The following is a 22,890-nucleotide window of genomic DNA, read 5'->3' on the forward strand; positions in this document are numbered from 1 at the left end:
GTCTTGTGTCAGATACGTCCTTCCGAAGTGTTCATTCGCTGTCTCCACTTGTTCTTTTTATGGCGGAAGTTTTTTTCCATCAACATTTCCTGTGTGTTTTTTTTTTTTCCTTTTAATTTTTAAAAAAAGATTTTAGTTATTTATTTTCAGGGTGAGGGGAAGGGAGGGTGAAAGAAAGGGAGAGAAACATCAATGTGCAAGGGAAACATCCATCAGTTGCCTCTCACACACCCCCAACCTGGGACCTGGCCTGAAACCCAGGCATGTGCCCTGACCGGGAATCAAACTGGTGACCTTTTTGTTTGCAGGACAACGCCCGACTCACTGAGCCACACCAGTCTGGGCTGCTCTATTTTGTCCTTTAAAACACACATAGACACATACACATACTCAGCTTAGAACTCATGTAGTTTGCTTCAAGAAAGCTAGTATATAAAACTTTGGATTTAATCTTGTTTTTTTAAAACCACAACTTATGAATTGTGCTGGAAAAGGGGTTAGAGTTTATCTTGCATTACACAGAAATTAACACATCCAAAAGGTGAAATAACTGGTTTAAGATCATAGATAGTGGTCAAAATAAGACTAATAAATAGGCTTTGCTTTCCTAGTCTAGCATATTTAGTAGATTAATAGATTAAAATGTGATTACCTCTTTGCAGTTCTCTTTCAAGATCATGCAATGTATTTAAATAATAAATTGATGGTAACAACTGTTAGAATCTGTTGCATAAATTAGTGCTTTAGAAAATACATTCCAGGTGTTAATAGGTGTTCACATGGAAGAAAGACAGCAATATAGATACCTTTTTTTTTTTTTTAAAAAAAAAAGAGTGTTTAGCATATTGATGTCTAGGAAACCAGCTTTGACCACCGACAGCTATAACTCAAAGCCTAAGGGCTCACAGAGTCATATTGTCTTGCTGGCCGGGAATGCTCATTTCAGTGCTGGTCACTGGGAGGGAAGTGATACTCACCTGTTGTTCTTCTCAGTGAAGGGATCCGTGTGGTGGGTCTGTGCCAGTGTCTGTAGCCCCTGCGATGGTTCTGTCAAAGTCCTTTACTTGAAGGTCAGAGCAAATTTATGATTTTTTCTAACTACTATCTGTTACTGGGGACTTTTTTTTTTTACAGGTTTATTTACTATTTTACTAGCTAACCAGCTCTATATTAAAAATTAGCAATAAAGGCTGTATATTCACTGGACCGCAGTTTTTCCACACAGGGAATGGTTATGCTGCTACATGTTTCTGCCAATTCCTTAGAGTTTTTTGGGGGGCCTAAGTTTAGAGATTGCTAACCCTCTTTTAGAAAGAAGTATCTGGAAGAAGGGCGGTGGTTCAGGTCTCTTCTGATTAGGGTTGATTAGCATCTGTGTCAGTCACAAGTGACTGGAAGAGCTCACTTAATAACGTGACAGGTGAAATGAGGTAATTCACCCACTGTTGGACCTTAACAAGATGTCTGCAGAACCCAGCTTGAAGGGGACCGAAGACAGAGCCTATTGGATGATCTTGTAACTCGAGAGAGACTACTTCTGGCATCCTTTAAGAACGAGGGTGCAGAACCAGATCTCATCAGGTATGATGTTTTCATTTACAGGGGTTACGTGGTGGGTGACGGTCTGTTTGCAGAGAGCACAGCTGTTTCCTGAATGGCCTCATGCCTTTCCTCAGTAAAACATATTCTGTTCATTTATAGTGTTTTCCTATCACATCTATTCAATTTAGATTTCATTAATTTTCTAGCTTTAGTAAATTATCCAGTTCAGCCAAGTCCCATCCCAGAGGAAGGGTATGTAGGCGGCACACAGGCGAGGTCAGAAGATTTCTTTTGCATTCCTTGGCTGAGCTTTCCTCTGTTAGCTGCCTTTTGAACTCCTGAAGCCGCATACTTATCTGGGAAAGCTTTTTTTTTTTTTCAATTGGCACCTTGAAAAAACGCATTCTTTTCAGGGTTAGTCTGCGGCTCATGGAGGTAGAGGAGTGCGGCCACTGGGTTCTCCTCCATGTTCCTTGCCAGTGAGTGATTCACACTCAGGAGGGGCCGGCCGCTCTGCACCCAGCTCTGCCAGAGCACCCAGAGGAGTGGTCCAGCTTTCCAAGGTTGAGGGGAACGACCCAGACATTGTTACATCTTCAGAACTGGCTTCCCACTGCTTCCAGAACTCCCTTAACATCCTTGTGGGAACAATCACAGAAGGAAACAGCTTAGGATAGAACCTCTCCCCCCCCCCACCAAGGACGATGCTGCCCTTGCAGCCAGCTTGTTCCTGCTTCGTTCCTAGGTGGGAACAATGACTTCCCAAGGGCAGTGGTTCTGACCCTTGGTCACACTTCCCAGGTCCTGCCTCAGACAATGAAGTTAGAGTGCGTGTGGGACTCTGGGGGTCCCAGGTGATTGTCAGTCAGGATTGCAGACCACTGCCCTGGGGCAAGCTGAAGAGGATGAGCTTCCTGTTGGTCCCAGTGTTCTCAGGAGCATGTGACCCAAGGTTTTTAGAAAGAGATTATGAAATATAGGAAGCAAAGTGAACTCTTAAGTCCTTTCTGTGGAGAAAAACCAAGGAGTCAGTGAGGGAAGAGTTGTGTCCTGGGCAGGGTGTGTGAACAGCAGAGAAGCCTGCGGTGGGCCTGCCGATTCATTGTGAACACGACATTTCTCTGGCGGTGTGTGGTCCCTCAGATGCAGGAGTGAAGTAAGTGGGTGGCGCGATCCAGGGCTGGTGAAATCAGACAGGTGATGGCAGGGATGCGAGGCGAAGAGAGTACCGGCTGGCAAGAACGGTCTTCCATGGAAGGAAGAGGTCTTCTTACTCCAGAAATTAAAAGCTTAATTGGCGCGGGGGTGGGGGGGGCAAGTTTCATGGGGGACTAGGGACCATGTAGAGAGGTGATGGTCAGGGGGAGAGAAACCACTTAAACACTTGGTAGTATTTGCAGCGGTGGAGGGGGCGTTATGGGGAATAGTGAGAGTCACCATTTGCTAAGTCTGCCACGTCAGGCCGTGCTGATTGCTCTTCACGTGCCATTTGTCGATGTCAAAGGAGCCAACTTACACATTTGGTCTTTGTGGTTTTGTTGTTGTTTTGGCCCCCTCTTGCTTCTCAACCCTCTCTCCCCCCCCCCCCCCCACCTGCGGTCATCCCTGCGTCCTTGCTATTTCAAGGGTGGCCTGTTTCTGACTAGTGTCAAGGTCACCTGGGAGCGTGTTAGAAATGCAGAGTCTCAGGCCCACCCAGCCCTACTGGCTCTGCATTTTAACAAGATGCTCAGGTGACTTGAATGCACCATACATGCAGTTTGAAAAATCCTGCTTTATATCATTTGTTCTTAATTATGGCACTTTGCATTAGAATCACTCGAGAGGCTTGTAAGAAATAAGAAAAGAAGAACGAGAAAAGAAAAGAAATAACAAGTGTCTGGACCAGGTACTTGCAGAGCCTGAATTAGGAGTCTGGTGCGAGGCCCCGGGGGCCGTAGGGCTGGGACACTCCTCAGGTGGTGACGACAGGCGGCAGGTTAGGACCTGTGCTTCCTGGCTTGGCGCACTCGCGTGAGAGCCCGGGGCTGCGTCTGCTGTTTGTCTTCTGTGCCCTGGGCACTGTGCCGAGCTCTTTAAGGGACTAGGCTCAGGAGATCTTTAAAACGTCCCCATTTTACCGAAGAAACACTGAGGCTCAGAGGAGTCAAGTAACTTGCTAGATTCTAAAACTAATCAGCCTCAGAGTTTGCATTTCCTCTCGATCTGTGTGTCTGCGCCCTGAAAAGCCGGACCAGCAGTTAGAAGGACTCAGCTCTGTTGCTCACTAGCCACTAGTCACTCGGTCACCTGGGCTTGAAAAGCACTGACCTTGAAATGGGTGTCTGTGTTCTGTCTGTCTCCCCTTGTTTTGACCGGGTGAGGTGATTATTGTGTGAAGGGCTTTGTAAGCTCTAAAACCTTTGCAAACATAAAACGTTATTCCTGGACCTTGTGCTCCGTTAGGGTAGAAGGGTGTTCCCGGGATTCGTGCTGCCTCCTTTGTTTTCAGGAGACCTCCTGTTCTTCCTGCCCCACCCCCTGAGTGCTCACGAGGGACCTGGCCTCCCTGGCCAGTCTTGTTCCGGGTTCTGCACCTGGCCCTCTGCCCTCCCGTTTGCCCTTCCCAAACCTCGTCATGTCCCCTGTGCTCGGGGCCCAGCTTGCTGCTTGTGCTGTCAGTCGGCAGTTGCCCGGTCCTCTCACAGTGGGGTCCTTGGCTGGCAGTGACTTACCTTCTGGCGATATTTTAGTGAAGGCCCCTTAAGCCCAGAGTAAATTAATTGATGGGAGAAGTTTAGGGAATGTGGCTGGTTGGTGGCAGAGGTGTTTGGGACGGAGGCCGCTGGCGACCTCTGAAGTCCTGCCACGAGGGCTGCCCTACCCCCGTGTTTCAGGCTGGCGCACGCTATGGGCCTCAAGGTGTTACTTGGGGGACACTTGGGGTGGCGTGGGGACGAGGCCTGACTGAGGAGAAGCTCTGAAGCAATGATTCAGTGTCCCGAGGGATGGAAGTGATTTAGGAAACTAGCCGGGCTTTTTTACAAGCCCCAGCGTGACACCGAGGAGTTGCATCTTCTTTGTCCAGGAACAGAAGTCTAGAGTAGTTGAGAATAAGCTTCCAGAAGAATCCTGTTTACTGGTAGGTAAGCACTGGAGAGTAGAAGTGACTGCTGAGAGAGTGACGAAGAAGGTAAACGTGGACATAAAGACAGTGACAGTCTGTTCCAGGTGGCATGGAGTTTGGCCAAGAGTAAGAAACTGATGTTAGATACTAATCACCATGAAGAAAGCCAATTATCGCAGGTAAGAAAGAGGAAGGAGAATGGTAGGCGATTTGGAAGGTGAATTATTGGTGAGTCCTTACTGGACTGGGATTTCTTTAGACCCACTGTACTCGCCCTGACGGGAATAGGTCTACATACACCTGCCTGTATTAGTTGGCGAGGGCTGCTATAACAAAGTGTACCCCAGACTCGGTGGCTTAAACAACAGAAATGTATTTTCTCACAGTTCTGGAGTCTAGAAGTCTGAGGTCAAGGTGTCAGCGGCAGGGTTGGGTCCTTCTGAGGTCCATGATGCAAGGATCTGTTCTGGGCCTCTCTCCTTGGCTTGTAGATGTCTCCCTGTCTTCGCGTGGTTATTCCTGAGTGAGTCTGTCCAAATTCCCTCTCCTCATAAAGATACCAGTCATATGAGTTAGGGCTCATTCTAATGACCTCGTTTTAATTTAATTACCTCTTTAAAGAACCTCTCTCCACATATTATGTTCTGAGATCTTGGGGGTTAGGACTTAAACAAGTAAATTTGGGGGAGGGGGACACAATTCAGCCCATAACTGTCTAAAATATTCAGATTTTATAGACATTCCAGCAGAATCGGATTAATAAGAAAATGTATGCTAGATAAAATTATTCTCAAATCCTATGTAGAGAAATCCCCCAGCGATCTGTCCTGGGCTGTGAGATGGGCACCCAGATAGCACTGACCCAGCTTGTCAGGGAGGACCGCGTCGTGTGGAGTTATTCGAGGCAAATGATGTGAGAGGATGGACGAGGGGATGAGTTCACACTGAAGTAGATTGCTAGAGGTGGGTTAGATTTGAGCTCGGGGTTTCTGGTCTTTGATTTTACTCACCTGCCTATGTCAGAGTGTTATTTTTGCTTCTTTTAAAAGTCCCTAAACCCCACATTTGAGGCCTCCTCTTCATTCCCAATTTCTCATACCCTAATAATTCTTCTGCTTGGGCCCAGCCTTCTGAGTATCTGAATTCAGCTGCAGACATGACCAGCTTTGGCTCACGGTTCAGCCTTGCCCTCCTGTCTCCTGGTTGTCAGGTTGCTTCTTCGTTTCTGACACCATGTGTCAGGGACCTTTCAGCTCTGTTTTCAGAGAAACCTCATTCCCTTCTCTGTCTCTCGGTTTGTCTGGTACCTTCAATGACTCACAAAGGTTTCCTCCGTCCTCCTCACCGTCAGTGACTAGTTCTGGGTTCCTCCCACATTTTTGTTTGCTTTTGTAATTCTTGATATCAATGTGGGTTGCCTTGTCATGGGGGTGAGGGGGTGGCGGTAGCAGGTCTTTCCTTTAGACCATGACCTACAGAAACACATTGGCCAGAAGGCCTTTCCGAACCTGACAGCGTTGTGGACGTGCTCCCTATGGCACGTTTGTCATTAACGCTAGATTATCACCACGACACACGCACTGCTGGAGAACTGGGGTTAAGCTGCTAATCAGTGCTCAGAGCCCCATAAGAACTGGCAGCATTCCCACAGATCGGGGTGCCTGCCCTGGAAGGACTCCCCTGGACCCTGCTGATTCTCTCTGCTCCTGGCGCTCTGACCTCTTTCTCCCCTTACTGTCCCCTCTGTGCCCTCCTCTCTCACTCCCACCCAAGTGCTCTGCCTCCTCTCTCTCTTCCCTGTCCCTCATCCCCAAGGGCCCTTCTGCCCCTCCCTTCCTCATATGTGGCCCTTTTAAGGGGAGAAGAGTATTGTCAAACCTCAGTTTGGACTAGCATTTGCTTTAGACAGACATTAACGTGGCAATCACAGAACTGAATGTGTAGCTGTCATGTGACAGGATCTTAGCTTTACCTATGGATCACTGGTCATTATTCTAAAGCAGAAAGCCTTGACGTGAGACTTTGGTCTAAAGAAGCAATGGGTGACTGATCTAGGGCATTTGGGCACTTGTTAAAGAAGTCTCTGTGTGACGGTGTCTCTCAGAAGATAAGCCGTGACTTATAAAGCAATGACAGAGCTTCTTATGGGAAACCCTACTGCCCTTTATATCTGGGAGCATTGCTAAGCCTCACAATTAGTTAAATCTTTGTCTGTAAAGAGAAAACAAATCACTGCATACTCCACTGCTCCCTGACCGTCTCAAAGACTGTGATCAACGCGGCTGCAGTGGGTGGCTAATTGGCTAACCTTTAATCTTCACACCACCAACTATATTGAGGATTATAGGGAACGGGAAGTTATTCAGAGGTTAAGCTGGTAATTATGTGTCAGGAATGGTATATTAACAAGCAGACCAATTGCTAAAATCAAGAGAGTGGAAGATGATAATGAAATGTAAGCATTTCATTTAAATTTAATTTCCGATATTTACTTTTTCTTTTAACTGCCAGAAAAAAAGTATGCTACTTCCAATTTATATTTCATATCACTGTATTGGGAGCCAAGGTAGACAGAAGAAAAATTTACATTAAATATTACCTCAGAAGGACTGTCCCTCCTCCCTTTTAAGTCATTGAATGTTTTATTGCAATTTAGAGCTTGGTTTATAAGAAGCACAATTTGTATCTAATAGTACTGAGATTTTCTCAAGAATCATTGATTTATACTTTATGTTGCTTAAAGTTATTAACACATGACCAGCCTACTCTTCTAGAAGTAGGAAATTCTAACGAATATATATACACCTGCATCATTAGCCTGCTCATGTGAGACAATGGAGAAGCCATGATAATTTATCTTATGTCCCAGGAATACACTGCCTTCCTAGGTTTTCTGACCCTTAAAGGAGGAGCTGAAATCAGGAAAGCTTTGATTTTCTCTCTATTTCAGTGAGCACAAGGATAGTTGAACCAACGCGGGATTAAATATAGTTAAGAATATTAAAATGTCCTGCTAATTTAATAAAAAAGTAGTTAAAGAAGCAAAAATGTTGTGGTAAAATAGAAATCTTTTTTCATTAAGTAGATATTTATTGAGTACCCACTATGTGCCAAGCAATAGTACTGGATATGTGGTAGCAAAAAAACCAAAACAACAAGAGGAGCCTAGTTTGTGCATTTGAACTATGTCAGGTCAGTGAGAGGGACAGACATGGATTAAAGAATCATACAAATAAGTAAGTTCAGTAGACAAGTATGGTGTATTGTTCTTTGAGAGAATGTAAGTGGAGCGCTAATTTACCTGGGGATCCATACCGAGCACGGTGCTTGATAATATTTTGCTCAATGAAGAACTACATTGTTTTCTGTATCATTCATAACACCTAGCACAGAGTTGGGTATGTAGTAGGCACTCAGTAGATCGTTGTTGATTGAAAGGTTGACCAAGTCAGGATAGGATAGGCGGGGCCTTGATAATGAAATAAACCTGGGGATCTCAGGAGTGAATCCCATGAAAGCTTTTTCTGCCTGCCTCACACAAAGTCTGGTGGAACTCCAGGGCGGCAGCCTTTAAAACGTGACACAGGGATTTGGGTTGTTTTCATCTTACGGCTGTGCTGTCTTGACACAAGACCGCCACGTTCATTAAGACAGGAAAAGAGGGTGTGGAGAATTTGCACCCCTCTTCTATGCTGCAGGCTGGAATTTTCATACATACAGCTCATTGGCCATAGCCAGTCACATGACTTCAACCTAACTGCAAGGGAGGCTGGGAAATGTAGTCTTTTTCTATGTTCATGAAGAGAAAAATGAAATACTGCTCTGTTTCTGCCTCACTGATTATTTTTGGTAGTTTGATGAAACAGTAAGTAACTTTGGTACAGTTTGGCTACCTTCTAAGCAAAGTATAGAACCAGAAGTTAACAGAAGCACATGATGTGAACTGAGAGGTGACTTGGTAGGATTTAGGATTTGTTCATCTTCCATAATGCTCATTCTTAAACAGTTCAGTCAGGTAGGGGAAACATAAAGAAAAACAAAAAATCTGCAACACACGAGAAATTAAGTACAAAAGGGTCTGTATAGTGAAGACTGTAAGGGGAGGTTTGGTTTGGTTTGGTTTGGTTCTGGTTTTTGTTTGTTTGTTTATTTGTTTTCAGCAGAGAGAAGAGGACTGAGTGAAGGGTCTGCAGAAGCATACGGTGCTTATTTTTCTTAGCCCCTCTGCCCTAGTCGTGGGTGTCCAGTTTAGCTACTATGCTAGTGTAGCAGTTAGGAGTCCTCAGCTACAAGTAATAGATAACCTACCCAACATGGCGTAAAAAGGAAAAACCATTTTCATGTAAGAAGTTCCAGATTAGAGAGTTGAGAGAGATGGTTAGCTCTGCAGTCCAGTGATGGCACCACAGACCAGGTTCTCACTGTCTGTTTTGCGTTTCTCAGAGTGTTATCTTGATCTCTATAGACTGCCTCCTCTCAGAGGAAGAAGGCTGCATTTTGCATAAGTAATATGTTTGCATGGCTAAGAAATTGAAAAAACATGTCTCAGTATTCAGTGAAAAACCTCTCTCCCACTCTGTCCCCCACTCCTTGGCATAAGTATCACTGTTAGTTTTTGGCATAGCCTTCCAGGGTTCTCTGAAGTATATACTAGAACATACAAACATATTTTTTTTACATCCCTCCATCTTTTACACAAACGGTGGCATATTATACATACCATTCTGCATCATTGCTTTGTCATCTAATGAGATAACTTGGAGATCTTTCCAAACCAGCACATAGGGTTTTGTCATTAGTTTTCGTAGCCTTGTAATATTTATGCACATGCCATAATTAGTTAACTATTTAAGAGATATGTGTGTTGTTTTCAGGCTGTTATATTAAACACGTATGTATTTAATACATATATTTTTCTATTACAAAAGTAGAGCAATAAATAACCTTATATGTAAGGTATTACATATATGTGTAAGTCTGTCCCTAGATAAGTTCTTAGAAGTAGGGTGTCTGGGTCAAAGGGTATCCATTTATCGTTTTCTTTGAACCAGTTTAGACTTGGGCTAGCAGTTTATGTGAGTGCCTGTTTCTGTGCAGTTTTCCAGAGAGAGTGTTATTAAACTCTTGTATCCTATTCCAATCTAATATTTGCAGGTAGTTTTAGTTATTTCTTAGTAGAGTTTTGTGTAGTTATTATACATAATTAGTGAACCAGGGTTATAAAGAAATTATCCTGTGCTTTTTCTTAGTACTTGCATGATTTTGTTTTTTAACTTTAAATATTTGATCCATTTGGAAATTAATTTGGTGAAGAATATCAATCCAACTTTTATTCTACTTGTCTACCCTATTTTTGTGACTGCCTACTTTTTTTTTTTTTTTTTTTACTGAGTCATCCATCTTTTCTGGACTTTGTAGTGTGTTCTGTCGGTCTCTTTGTCTACTCATGACACTAATACCATTAATTTTGAGGCTTTATTGGTTTTATTACATGACAGGGTGAGTCTTCTGTCATTGTACTTTTTTAAGAGGTTTGCTTTTTTTATGTGAATTCTAAATCGGCTAATCATATTGAAGCTGGTTTTTATTTTTATATTGGGACTACATTAAATCTTGAAATCCTTTATAATGTTTCATAGTCCATTCACAAACAAGTTAACAATAGCAAGCTAGGAGTTCCTCTCCTTGGAAGGTTTTGAAAGCTGGACAGCAAAGAAATATCAAATGAAAACAATGAAAAAGAAACTATTTATAATAACATTAAAAACATGAAATATGTAAGAATGAATCAAATAAAAGACACATGAAGACTCTACACTCAAAACTATAAACATTATTAGGGAAATTAAGGAAAACCTAATAGAAGGATATACCATGATTAGAGATCGGAAGACCCAGTATTATAAAGGTGTCATTTATCTCAAAATTGATCTGTAGAGTCACCAGCCAATCTTTTGCTCTGTTTTTCTTTGTCCCTTAAGCTGATTCTGAGGTTTATACAGCAATTTAAGGAGCCAAGGAGAGCCAAGGCAATGTTGAAGACCAAAAGGCTTAAGGACTCACATTACTTTATCGAGTTTTACCTTAAGGCTTCCGTGTGGTGTTGCAGAAGGGCAGGCAGTTAAGCCAATGGAACAAAATAGAGTCCAGAAACAGTCCCACAATGTATTGTCACTCGATTGATGACAAAGGTGACACTGCAGTGCAGTGGAGAAAAAGGTGATCCCTTCAATAAACAGTACTAGGTCCACTGGATAGCCGTATGGGGAAAACGAACCTTAGCCTCTGCTGTCATCCTCCATAAAAATCAATTCCGAAAGGACTGTGGATCTACATGTGGAAGGTAAAACTAGAAAGCTTTTGGAAGAAAACAAGGGAGTATCTTCTATGGCCTTTGGATAGGCAAAGATTTCTTAAACAAGACAGAAAAAGTGACTAAACACGAAGGAAATGCATAAGTTTGATTTCATTAAAATAAGAAATGTTTTTTTATTAAAAGATATCACAAAGGGAGTGAAATGGCAAGCCACGGAACAGGGGTCTATATCTGCAGTACATTTACCTGACTCAGGAGTCGTATCAGCCTATGGAAAGAACGCCTATAACCAAGAAAAAAAGCAAACAGAAAACAGATAGGCAGAACACTGAAGTTGGACTTCACCAAAGAAAATATGTACTGAGTGACTGATAAACATGTGAAAGGGTGTCTAACTTCACTAGTCATCAGGAAACTAAAACCTTGATGTCATATTATACCTACCAGAGTGGCTGAAATTAAAATGGCAGGTAAGTCAAGTGTTGCCAGGATGTGGAGTGACTGGGATTCTCATATATTAGTGGTGGGACTGCCAGTTGTACAACCACTTTGGAAAATTCTTTGAATGTATCTCCTAAAACTGAAGTGTATAAAGGACATGTTCAAAACTGTTTATAGTAGCGTTATTCTTAATAGTCCTACCAGGAAGCAACCCAAAGGACATCTACACAATAGTGGATGCATACATCATACTATGCAATGATACTGCACAGCAAATAAGAAGGCTTGTTGCCGCTGCACACCCACGTGATGGATGAATCTCACCATGTTGAGCGAAACGAGCCAGATGAAAGAGTACATACTGTGTGATTCCATTCCTATAAAGGCTGACTTATTTCTGGTGTTATAAGTCACAGAAGTGTCTCCCTTTGTGGGCTTAGTGACTAGAGGGGGCCTGAGGGGCCCTGGAGTTCTGTTAGTTTGAGCTGTGTACTTAGAGTTTTTCTGTTTGTATGGTTGTACTTGAATTTAAAAATATCTATGTAAGTACTTACGAGGTTTGTCCAGAAGGTATCCAGCCATGTAATATGAAAAATACAGACATTTATTAAAGAAGATACAAGACACAAGAAACATTGTACATAGGGCAATGACGCCTCAGTCCCCTTCAAAGCAGGCGCGTTGGGACCTCACACAGTTCTCCCAGTCGCCATCAGCTGCCCTGCTCTATTTTCCCAAATCTCATGGATGGTCTGAAATCTCTTCCCTTTCAAAGGTGATTTTAGTTTTGGGAAAAGCCAGAGGTCACAGGGCACTAAATATGGGCTGTAGGGGGGCTGAGTCACATGGGTGATTTGATGTTTTGCCAAAATACTCTGCATGAGACGTGATACGTGAGCGGGTGTGTTGTTGTGATGAAGCTGCCAATCACCAGTTGCCCGTAGCTGCAGCCTTCTGAATCATCCGAATAGTTTCTTTGGAGTAGTGTTCAAGATGAATGCGAAATTTTATGTAGACTCATTGCTGTACTCAGTCATTTTGAATGCAACAGCCACACGGTACACATACTCACTCAATGGCATCTACCTCCCTCACTGACTAGTCACTTGTTCATGCATGTGCATTCCAGTCCACTCTCCTTGGCTGCCGGGTTACATTGATGTTGCATCAACCATTCTTGTTATATTAACAATGGTTGGACTTTTTCTGGACAAACCTTGTATACATGCATACATTTTTATATAGTACTCACAGGTATTATACACATATATGTAAGTGTGTATATATGTATACTTATACATATGTATATTTTTATATATGCATAAAATATAATGTAGAATAAAAGTACAATACATAATACATGTATACTGCTAAGTATATTTATATATGTATATAACCATATATACATACACATGCATGCATGCATACATATGTGTACATACCAACACATACTCACACTAAGAGCTATGTTCTGAACAGACCACAAGATGGAGATGTCAGTCAACAGAAGGGGAAAGATACTCAAATCATTAGTCCTAGTTTCTAGATTTTGGAAAGTTAGCATTTTTCTCTCTTGAAAATGAGGGAATGTTAAGATTTCTGGTGCTGCCTACAGAAAAGGACCTGTCCCACTTTTCAGTTCCCCCTAATTGTCTTCCTCCTCCTTCGTGTGGGTAACTGCAAGCCTGTTTGTCATTTTTTCGCTTCCTTCTCAGTGACTCTGGACACTCACCCATCCCCAGTCTGTTTATTCTTGTTCATTTTTCTCTCCTCATTTTTCTTCCTTACCTTTTCCTTTTTTCATATCTTTCTCTTCCATTGTTCTTTCCCCCTGGAAAAAGATATTTCATTTTGTTTTTTTTTTGATTTTAGTTTTGGTTCCTATTCTTAATTTTGAAAGAAAGTTTGCTTTTAATACCTCTTTATAATAATCTTCACTTATTATCTTTTACTTTTGTGGGTATTTGTTCCCCTAGTATGTCCCTTTCCCCTGTTCCACCACCCCATGGAGAAATGACTCATCTTTATGGATTTAAATCAAATTATCAACATGACATATGTTCATTATAACAAGTCAAACCATACTGAGGTATAATCCAAAAGGTAATAGTTTCTCCTTTTCTTTCCCTCCAATGCCATTCTCCTAAAGTAACCAGTATTAACTGTTTGGAGGGTTTATCTGTGCTTTTACAAATACTTACATAAATGTGAGTTTACCTTTTCTATTTTTTATGAAAACAGAATTGTACTATCCATACTCTATAATTTACTCTTTTCATTTAAATTTTGGCATTCCTCCAAATCAACAGATCTAACAAAATGTTTTTTCAGTAGTTACATTATTCCGCAATAAGAATATGCAATTATTTTACAACCACTCCCCATTTGGTGGATACTGGTTGTTCAGATTTTTTGTCATTACAACCAATGTTGCAGCAAATATCCAAAAAGAATGTATGGCTTCTGTTTCTGTAGGACAGAGTCCCCAAAGTGGGGTTACTGGGACAAAAGGTCTGGGCATTCAAACTTTATCAGGAGCTGTCGTGTCTGTTTCTTGAAAGTTGTAATGCTTCTGACCCTCCAACAATATACGGGAGAACCCATTTCCCCCCACTGTAGTGGGCAGTGTGTTACAGAACTTGCTGGGTTTTGCTGATCTGGTGAGTGAAATATGGTATTTTGTTTTGAACTGCTGTCCTTGACTAGTGGAATAATTGTCACTTTTGATAAAGAAAATAAAGAGATTTGGTACCCCTGTATGCATTAATTTTAATTTGTAAAAGTCATCTGGGAATGGACAAATGAAAATTCCAGTCTGTGAATAAGCAGGAAGAAGAAAGAGGAGTTACCAATACACAGCATATTGTAAGTTAGTTACGTTGATTTTTTTTAAATGCCTATTTAATAATTTTTCAACTTATACTCTACATAAGTGAAATTTTTAAGAAACGGCTAAAAATATTTTTCTCTTCTATTGAAAAGAAAGTAGTTTTCTGTGTCTCCATCCATCTCTTTTTTATTTACCAAACACTTCCATATATTCTTTTATGCGACTCTCATAATTTTCAGAGGTAAGCAGAGGAGGTATTAATCTTTTGGTTTACAGATGAGGAGACTGATTCTTAGAGAATTCATTGTGCCCGGAGTGAATAAACGGCAGAGAAAGAACTAGAAAGTCTTCTTGTCCTTTGCCATGGTTCGGTCTCTCAGACCTTTCTCTGGTAGCCTGTGATGGTTCCTTTGCAAAGATCCTTGTTGGTTCATTTCTCACTGGCTTTGAGTACTTTACTGTCTTCTTGCATCTAGAAGATAATATTCTCTACCTCCAGATGTTCCAGCAGCATAGTGCCAACTTTACATGTGTCAGTCCGTGGAAGGAAAGAAGGGTTTAGTATTGAAAAACCTAGGTTTCAATTTTGACTCCCATTTCATTTTATCTCAAGTGAAGATAATCATGACTCCTCAAAATATTGTGAAGTTCAAATGAGATAAATATATGTAAAAGCATATATTTTTGCTTTGTCAAGTGCTTTTTAGACATTACGAAACACCTACTGTCACTGGTCTTAGCAGAGGGGAATCCAGACTGGCCTGCTATTTGGGGAGGTCTTCCTAGCCTGCACAAACAAATTGGTGAACAATGCATGATAGCTTACCATTAAGTGCTAAATTGTTTGGTATGGGCCGTAATGATCCCCATAGAAAAAGACACACACGTGAGGTGGAGGGAACGGAGAGGACCACGGAACAAGGCTTGCACTGTCCCTTGTGGAGTGAATAGATTTGTACACCATATAATCTGCCTACTTGTGTACTTTCTCTAATCCTACTCTTTCTAGACCAGTAACTTCCATACTAATCTGCATATAGGTTCCCAGCTGGGTGCATAAAACTCACCTGAGGGAGTGTGCAGATTCCTGGGCCTGCCCGCAGAGGGGAAGCATGCCTCAGTTAAAAGCATGGGTGCCCATCTCATTAATTTGGGTTTTTAGGTATGAATCCGATTAACTGAGGTAATAAATAGAAAGATTATCGAGGTGGAAATGATGGCTGTGTAGGTGGTGACTGGCTTTTGTGCATCTTGCATATATGTGCATTATTCATTGACACCCTTGAACAGTCTTTTAATGCCAGGTTCGGATTTTTGTATATCAGCTGGCAAATTCTACTACAAAATTTTCAGCACTAGAGTTTAAACACTATAGAATGTTTAATCCTACTCTCTGCCAGCGAATAATTTTGTTTTACTAGACTCACATCTTTATCCATAGAACAGGGTTCATTTGCACAACGTATTGAATATTTTAGTGCGTTTGATCTTTACTTTGTGAAATGAATGAGGACGGAAACAAGTGTTTAAGGGACAGCACCGTAGCATTGACACGAAGGCGGCCTCGCTGGCGTGCCCAGTGCCTAAGTGCGGGTTGTTACCCCCAGCTGAGCTCTCACCGGGTTTGTCCTGTAAGTGTGTTTGGTTGTGAAGAACGAAGTGAGAGCAGATGAGTATTTCTTATTTAAAATAGTGTCTACTGGCACTGGAAACGCCCTCATAATATCTAAGCATATTGCTGACTTCTGCTCATTCTGTTTCGAAGCGTTTTCAAGAGTGCATTGTGTAACAAAGTAAGGAACTGCTGATAATAAATGCTAATTATTGGGTTTCTTAACATTTATTTCGTGGTTGAGTTTTAATTGCTAACCAGCAGATGGCTCTCAGTCACCATTAATTTAGTAGAGCAGCTAATTCATCTTTCACTTGGAATTTTTATGTTTTTGTATATCACCTCTTCCTAACCCCTCTACAGGTACAGTGACAATCACTTAAGGTAAAGAATTGTTTCTTGGTTTTATTTGCTTGATTTTAGATTGCCTGCGTGATTCAGGAATAGCACACTGGGATTTCTCAAATTCAGGTTGGAGGCCAAAATGATGACTTCTTTATGACCTTTTCCACCCTGCATTTCTCTTTTTCTATGAACTGTTTGGTTAAGTTTTTAATTTAATGTTAGAACTTTTTATTGGTAAATTTGGCCAGCAGTGAATAGGCATAAAATGGGATTTGTTTAAAACTAGAAAAAATATTTGATTACGGTAGGTTTTAAAGATGCTATGATGAGAATTTCCTTGGGTAATCTGTAAGATGTTTTCCTTGAGTTCTTATTGTTCTGGACTAATACACAATAAAGATTATTTATTCAATTTAACAAAAAGAAGTTACTTTGAGTATTTACTTTACAAAGGACACAGTTTAGGCATTCATTGTCACTGAAGTATCAGCCCTCTGAGGTCAGGTATTTGTTCTCTTGCTCACTTCTAAGTTCTTAGATTAGTGCCCGGCCCATAGAAGGTATTCAGTGTTTGTAGGAAGGACAGATGGATGGACAGGTGGATGGGATACAAAAAAAGAATAGGAGAGAGTACTGGACTTAAGAAGCTGGCCGTCTTGTAAGTGTGGCGACAAGCAAACATAGCCCCACAGGTCATGCTCTGGAAGGAGCAGTTTCCCTTTGGGGCTCTGTTGTCAGGAAGCTGTCGGAACATTCTGAAAGGAAGTGAAGAATTTCCCGTTCCCTGAGTCGTGTCAGTTCCCCAAGTCACCCCGTTGGCAGCCTTTCCCTTCTGTGTCCAGCCTGTCGCCCGCACTCCTGCAGTTTCCCTTTGAGTCACTATGTCAGTGGACCCTTTCTTGCTGTCTCTCTTCTTGTCCTTCCACTTGTCCAGACCCTCAGCACCTTGCACCCAAAACAACTCGCTTCTGCAGCCTCTCCTCACCGTCACCCAGTGTGAGCACTCTCGCCACGTTTTGCCTCTAAAGAATTTATGTCCAAGCGTCTATTTCTGATTGAAACTTGAGCCACTGTGCACTTTACAATCACAGAAAGAAGCTGCCAAAACAAAAAGTCCTGAAAAAGGAATTACCCTTTCATACCATAGTAGCTTTTCCTCAGTTCACTGACACCCTAGAAACAGCTTCTCGAATCCTAACTGCAGACCTCCCTGTGGTCTGTGAATACTCACTGATATTTTTTTCAGATAAAACAAACATTTTATATAGTCATTTTGACATCTTTTTGAAATGTTAAGAGAAGCTAAAGAAAGCTACTCCTTGGAATTCACTGCTTTTTCAGTTCTGTATTCAGTTGATAAGAACGCCCTTGCTGTGAACTCTAATGGGCCTCAGTTACATTTGTCAGCAGAGAACATGGATTTTTGTGTCCCCTTCAGATAGTATCATAACGTAATAGTGGACATCATTTGCTTTTGGGGTGGAAATGCAACATTGTTATAATAGATATTTAGAAGCAGCTATAATTTTTTGGTAAAATCTTTATATGATATAATCTAACCTGTTTACTCATGTGGCATCTATTTGATAAGTTCCATTTTTTAGATAACTTCCATCTTCAAAGAACATGGATAAAAATTGTTTATTTATTTTAAAAGACATTTCAAGTCTATCCTAACCTCAGAAGGATAGTATTTAAGCATTTTCTTTCTTTAAATTACTTTTCAAAGGAGAAACACTCCTCCAATTGTCCTTCCAAAAGTGGGGTTCAGTTACAAGGTATTTTAGTGGCAGAAGTCCCTTCCAAGTACTGTTCTTTCCATCTGCTGGAACAGTATCAGGCTTTGCAGCTAAAGTCTGTAAGGAAGGCAGATAGCAGTTCATTAATATTTCTTTTGCTTTTTTTAAAAGTCTCAATATAAAAAGTGAAATGCCCCTCTCGTTTTGTCCCTCTTGGTCAAAGAGCTCTGATTTTCCTAGTTGTGTTTCATAAACATGCGATGAAGACGCCTTCTCCCGTATCCTCTGAGGCACTGTTTATTTGGCACTTGCGGCATAAACATGACTGTCATGTGGCCCCTTTCCTTACCCAGCTCATAATTTAGGAAGGGAGACAGATGAGTAAATAACTAACTACGATCCTGCTTGATAAATGCCACCCTAGAGGTCTTGAACAAAGTGCCATGGGAGCACCAGGGAGTGATTGATTCAGGGGAAGGGGGCGGGGACAGGGATCAGGAAAGACTAAACAGCAGAAGTGACATTTGAGTTGAGCCTTAGGGGATGAATAGAATTTTGCCAGATGGACACAGGGGTGGGGGCGGGGACCCCGCAGACTCATACAAAAACATGAGAGCGTGAAAGTTGGTGCCTTTGTCTGAGACGTGGCGAGCGGTCTGTGGGGCGGAAGGAAGCGTCGGGCATGGAGGGGGTGTTGGCGGGCGACGTGGCAGAGATCACTGGGGCCATGTTGTAGAGCTTAAACTTGCTCTACCTTTGGGGGGCTTGTGCAAGTTTGAAAACAGGGGCACAGGGACGTGCTGATGACAAGACTCCGCTTTACAAAGGCAGTTCTGGCAGCGGGGTCTTAGGCGGCTGCAGTGAGGGTGACTCCGTACAAGGAGGCCAGTCGGAGGCTGCGGCCGACTCCCACGTGAGAGCCGGTGGGGGTCTGGGCCAGAGGCGGCCCGTGGGGACGGGCGTGAGGGTCCTGCCCGGGAACCCCTCTGCGGCGGCCTCGGTCACTGAGGAGGTGCGGGCTGGCGCGCGCGGGGAAGGATTCGGGGGTTCGGGACCGCGGCGACGCTGCTGACCACCAGAGAGCAGAGGAGAAAACACAGCTTTTGGGGTGAAAGTGATGAATTTGCTTTCGGGGATATTGGATTAGGAGTGGAATACCAGTTAGCAATCCCTAAACAAAAAGCAATGAATGCCGATGTGGACCCTGTAGGGGAGTAACCTGGGTGGAGATCATTTGGAAGCCTTTTAACAGTAATGTTCAGTCAGGGTGAGCGCTGGAAGGATATGCCTCGCCAGGATTCTGTATGTGGGGTTGCTTTGTAGCTATTTATGTGCTTTTCCTTTCTCTACCCCCAGATTTTTTTAAATTTTATTTTTAATTAGTTTACATTCAGTATTATTTTGGATTAGTTTCAGGTATACAGCACTGTGGTCAGACAATCATATACTTTCCAAAGTGGTCCCCTGAATATCCCCAGCACCCCCCTGGCATCACATATACTCATCATGGTAGTATTGACTATATCCCCTGTGCTGTACTTTACCTCCCCCACCCCACCCCCACCCTGGGACCATTCTGTAACCACCAATCTGTAGTTCTTAACCCCTTCACCTCTTTCATCCCTCCTCTCCCCTGCGGGCAACCGCAGTCCGTTCTCAGTATCCAGGCGTCTGTTTCTGTTTTCTTTGTTCATTTGTGTTTTTCTTGTTGGTCCCACCCTTGCCCCCAGACCCTGAATTCACCCTGCTGGAGATGGGAGTGCGCCCCCCTCCCACCCCTAGTTAAGGACCCACCTTCACAGTGACTCCAGAGAAAGTGTGCTATTGAGTTTGTGTTGGGGCAGAAAAAGTGCCTGAGCACTGCTACCTCCTGTTCTTATGGCCTCGAATCCGTGGAACAGATGCATTGCCCAGAGACAGACAATTTAGTGAAAAAAGAAGCTCTAACTAGAATTCCGGAACAACGCCCATATTTCAGGGGCAGATGGGGAAAGAGTTACCTGCGAGTTACAGAGAAGGAGCTGTCGGTGGGCGAGAGTGGTACGGAAGAGACCAGGGGAGCAAAGGCTCATGGGCAAGGAATGTGGTCAGTGGTGACACGTGGGGCCTGGAGGGCAAAGTAAATCCTGGAAAGAGGTTTGGCAGTAAGATTATGGGCGAGAAGAACTGTGGTAGCGTGAGGGGGTAGAAGTTGAATCGCAGTGGTTGAAGGAAGAACTGAGAGGGTCTGGAAGTGGAACTGATGAGCCAAGATCATTCTTTTTTTTTTTAATTATTTATTTTGAGAGAGAGGAGAAAGGAGAGAGGAAGAGAGGGAGAGAAACATCAATGTGTGGTTGCCTCTCGCAGGCCCTCAACTGGGGACCTGGCCCGCAACCCAACATGTGCCCTGACTGGGAATTGAACTGGCAACCCTTTGGTTCACTGGCTGGCGCTCAGTCCACTGAGCCACACCAGCCAGGGCCAAGCTCAGTCTTTAGGGAAGTTTGGCTGCGAATAGCAGAGAAACTTGTTGCTTGAGGGTTTATAGGATGGGGAACAACGAGTGGCCAAAATGACAAGGTTCTGGAAGAGTGAGGATGAAAGCGACCAGGAGAACAGGTAGAGGTTCACAATGGCTGCCTACATTGGAATCAGTACTACTAGATCCAGCCCTGGAATTTCAACCACTCTCCACGGTTACCCCATGCACATATAAGGCTCACGTTCCCTGCCCTCCAGACGTCACTCAAGTTCTACCCTTTCTTGGAACGCCTTCCATCTCTCTGTCTCTTGCAGGTAGCTAAACCTCACCCATCCTCCAAGGCTGTCTGGAGTCTCCTTCCCTTTCTGGAACTTTTCCTCTGGTGAGAGAAAGAACGTGCCCAAGGGTACAAGTCAGGAGCTGTGGGCTGAACCTTTCGCTCTGCCACTGAGCGTACAACCTTGAGAAGATCATTATGATGTTCCTTTACCTTTTTTTTGTGTGTGTCAGTAATACCAACTCTGACTTACACACGCTGTGTGTACAATTCACAAGAAATAATGTTTGAGAAATGCCTTGGAAATTACAAAACAGCACCAGAGTATGATATTATAATTTCCTGCCTACGCTTATTTATTTCATTCATTCAGTTAATTCACTCAACAGTTTTTTCAGTGTCTATTATGTCAGATACTGAGGATATACTGATGAACAAGACAGCCCCCACACTTGTGGAACTTAATGTAGGAGACAGATAACCAACAGATATATAATATATAATAGCAGGTGGTTTAAGTACTATAAAGAAAAAAAAAAGCAGCATGGGGGGAGCTAAGAAGTTATAGGGAAGAGTACTATTTTAGATAGAGTAGTCAGGGAGACCACTCTGAGATGACATCTGAGCAGAGTAGAATGAATAAAGGCGCAAGGCCATGTGACCATCTTGGGGACAGTGCCTTAGCCATGGTGGGTGGGAGGGGACCATGGGTGCAAAGGCCCTGAGATGTGAATGTGCTTGGTGTGTTCTAGAAACAGCAAGGAGGCCGGCGTGGCTTGTACGTTACAGTAAAGATGCTGTACTCTAAGGGCGAATGGGAAGACACGGGAAGGTTTTGGGAAGAGGAAACAGATTTATTTTTCCAGTGATCGCTCTGACAGCTATATGGGGAGTAGCTGCAGAGGGTAGGAATAGAGGCAGGAAAAAGGAGTACTAGGGCAGAAGCAATAGAATAAAGGAGAAGCTTTCAGATTTTAGGTATGTTTTGAAGGATTTGCTAATGGACTAGATGCTGGGTGGTATGAAAGACAGAGTCAGAGGTCGTTCCAAGGTTTCTGGCCTAAGCAGATGGGTCTGCAATGGTCCTGAACTGACAATAGGAAGATTCGGGGAGGGGAGAATGGATTTTGCAGGGAAATTGTTCTTTTTTTCTCTGTTCTCTATGCAATTTACTACTTAATAAGAAAAAAATTAAAGCAGTAAGGATCTTAGAGATCATCTAATTCAATGATGTGCAATGATAGAAAATGGTCTTCTGTAGGAGCCAAAGGAAGACCTGGCTTCTGCCACAAGATGAGTCTTCCCCACTCACCTCCCAACCCCACAATGAATAGGGTCTCTTATTCCCCAAGTGTTGGACCAGAACTTTTGAAAACCGTTTCCCTACTTTGTTCATTTGTTTTATGAGTTGAAGAGGTTATTGGAGTTGCCCAGGGATACACAGCTAGCAGTTCTCTTATTTCAGTTAGTCATTGCTTCATATATGGTAAGTTTTTCTTTTCAGTTTGATGATAAATTCCTTGAAATATATATATATATATATATATAATTTTTAATTTATTTTTTAACCTAGGAGAAGACTGAGTAATAATAGGCATCAGGTCCAAACATTAAGTTGAACATATACCTAATGAAAAGAAAACCAGGTCTGCACAGTGACCCTGTGATCTTATGGCTTTATTAGTAAAGGTATAGCCATTGCTGGGTTTCCCGGTAGGCATGGGGCATCAGCAACGTACAAACACCAAAAGAAAAGAGGGAGAGGTAGTTTGTCACAAAAATTTTAGAATCGGGTAACCAAGAAAGAAGGCACTAGGGAATCGTTTCCACTGCGGTTTACTGTTGCTGTTTTTCAGTGCTTAGAACTTTTATAGTTGTGAATTCAGCCCAGGAACAATCGTTTCTGTATGTCTGATGGTTGATGTGTATTTTTTCCTGGGGTGTGTACTTGATATTAATATTAAATTGTGCCCATATCATAGTTTTATTCTCTAATAGGTGCTGTAAATATATTTATGTAACATCATATATATAATTAAAGGCTATGGTTCTAACTTGCTGTTTTTTCTGAGATTGCTAAAACAATTTTATTGCATTTTCTCCTTTAATAATTAAATATAATAAGCTCTAGGTGTGGCACAAAGTACCAGTGGGACATTGCGACGTTAGCTTTAGGGGAACAGTGTCTACTGTCAAACCGGGTGCAGTATACTAACGC

The 22,890-nt window shown here is 42.5% G+C and overlaps 1 protein-coding gene across 2 annotated transcripts in view; it reads left to right on the forward strand.

The window, feature by feature from the left end:
• STX8 (syntaxin 8) overlaps positions 1 to 22,890 on the forward strand; it is a 237,052-nt gene that overhangs the window by 24,628 nt on the left and 189,534 nt on the right. For both annotated transcript variants that reach the window (XM_090292517.1, XM_090292518.1), the window contains exon 4: positions 1,471 to 1,581. In XM_090292517.1, coding sequence (XP_090148643.1) covers positions 1,471 to 1,581 — 111 coding nt within the window. The remainder of the gene's footprint in view (positions 1 to 1,470; positions 1,582 to 22,890) is intronic.

The sequence above is a fragment of the Furipterus horrens genome, unplaced genomic scaffold (genome assembly GCF_987537825.1).
Source record: "Furipterus horrens unplaced genomic scaffold, mFurHor1.1.pri manual_scaffold_11, whole genome shotgun sequence".
NCBI lineage: Eukaryota > Metazoa > Chordata > Mammalia > Chiroptera > Furipteridae > Furipterus > Furipterus horrens.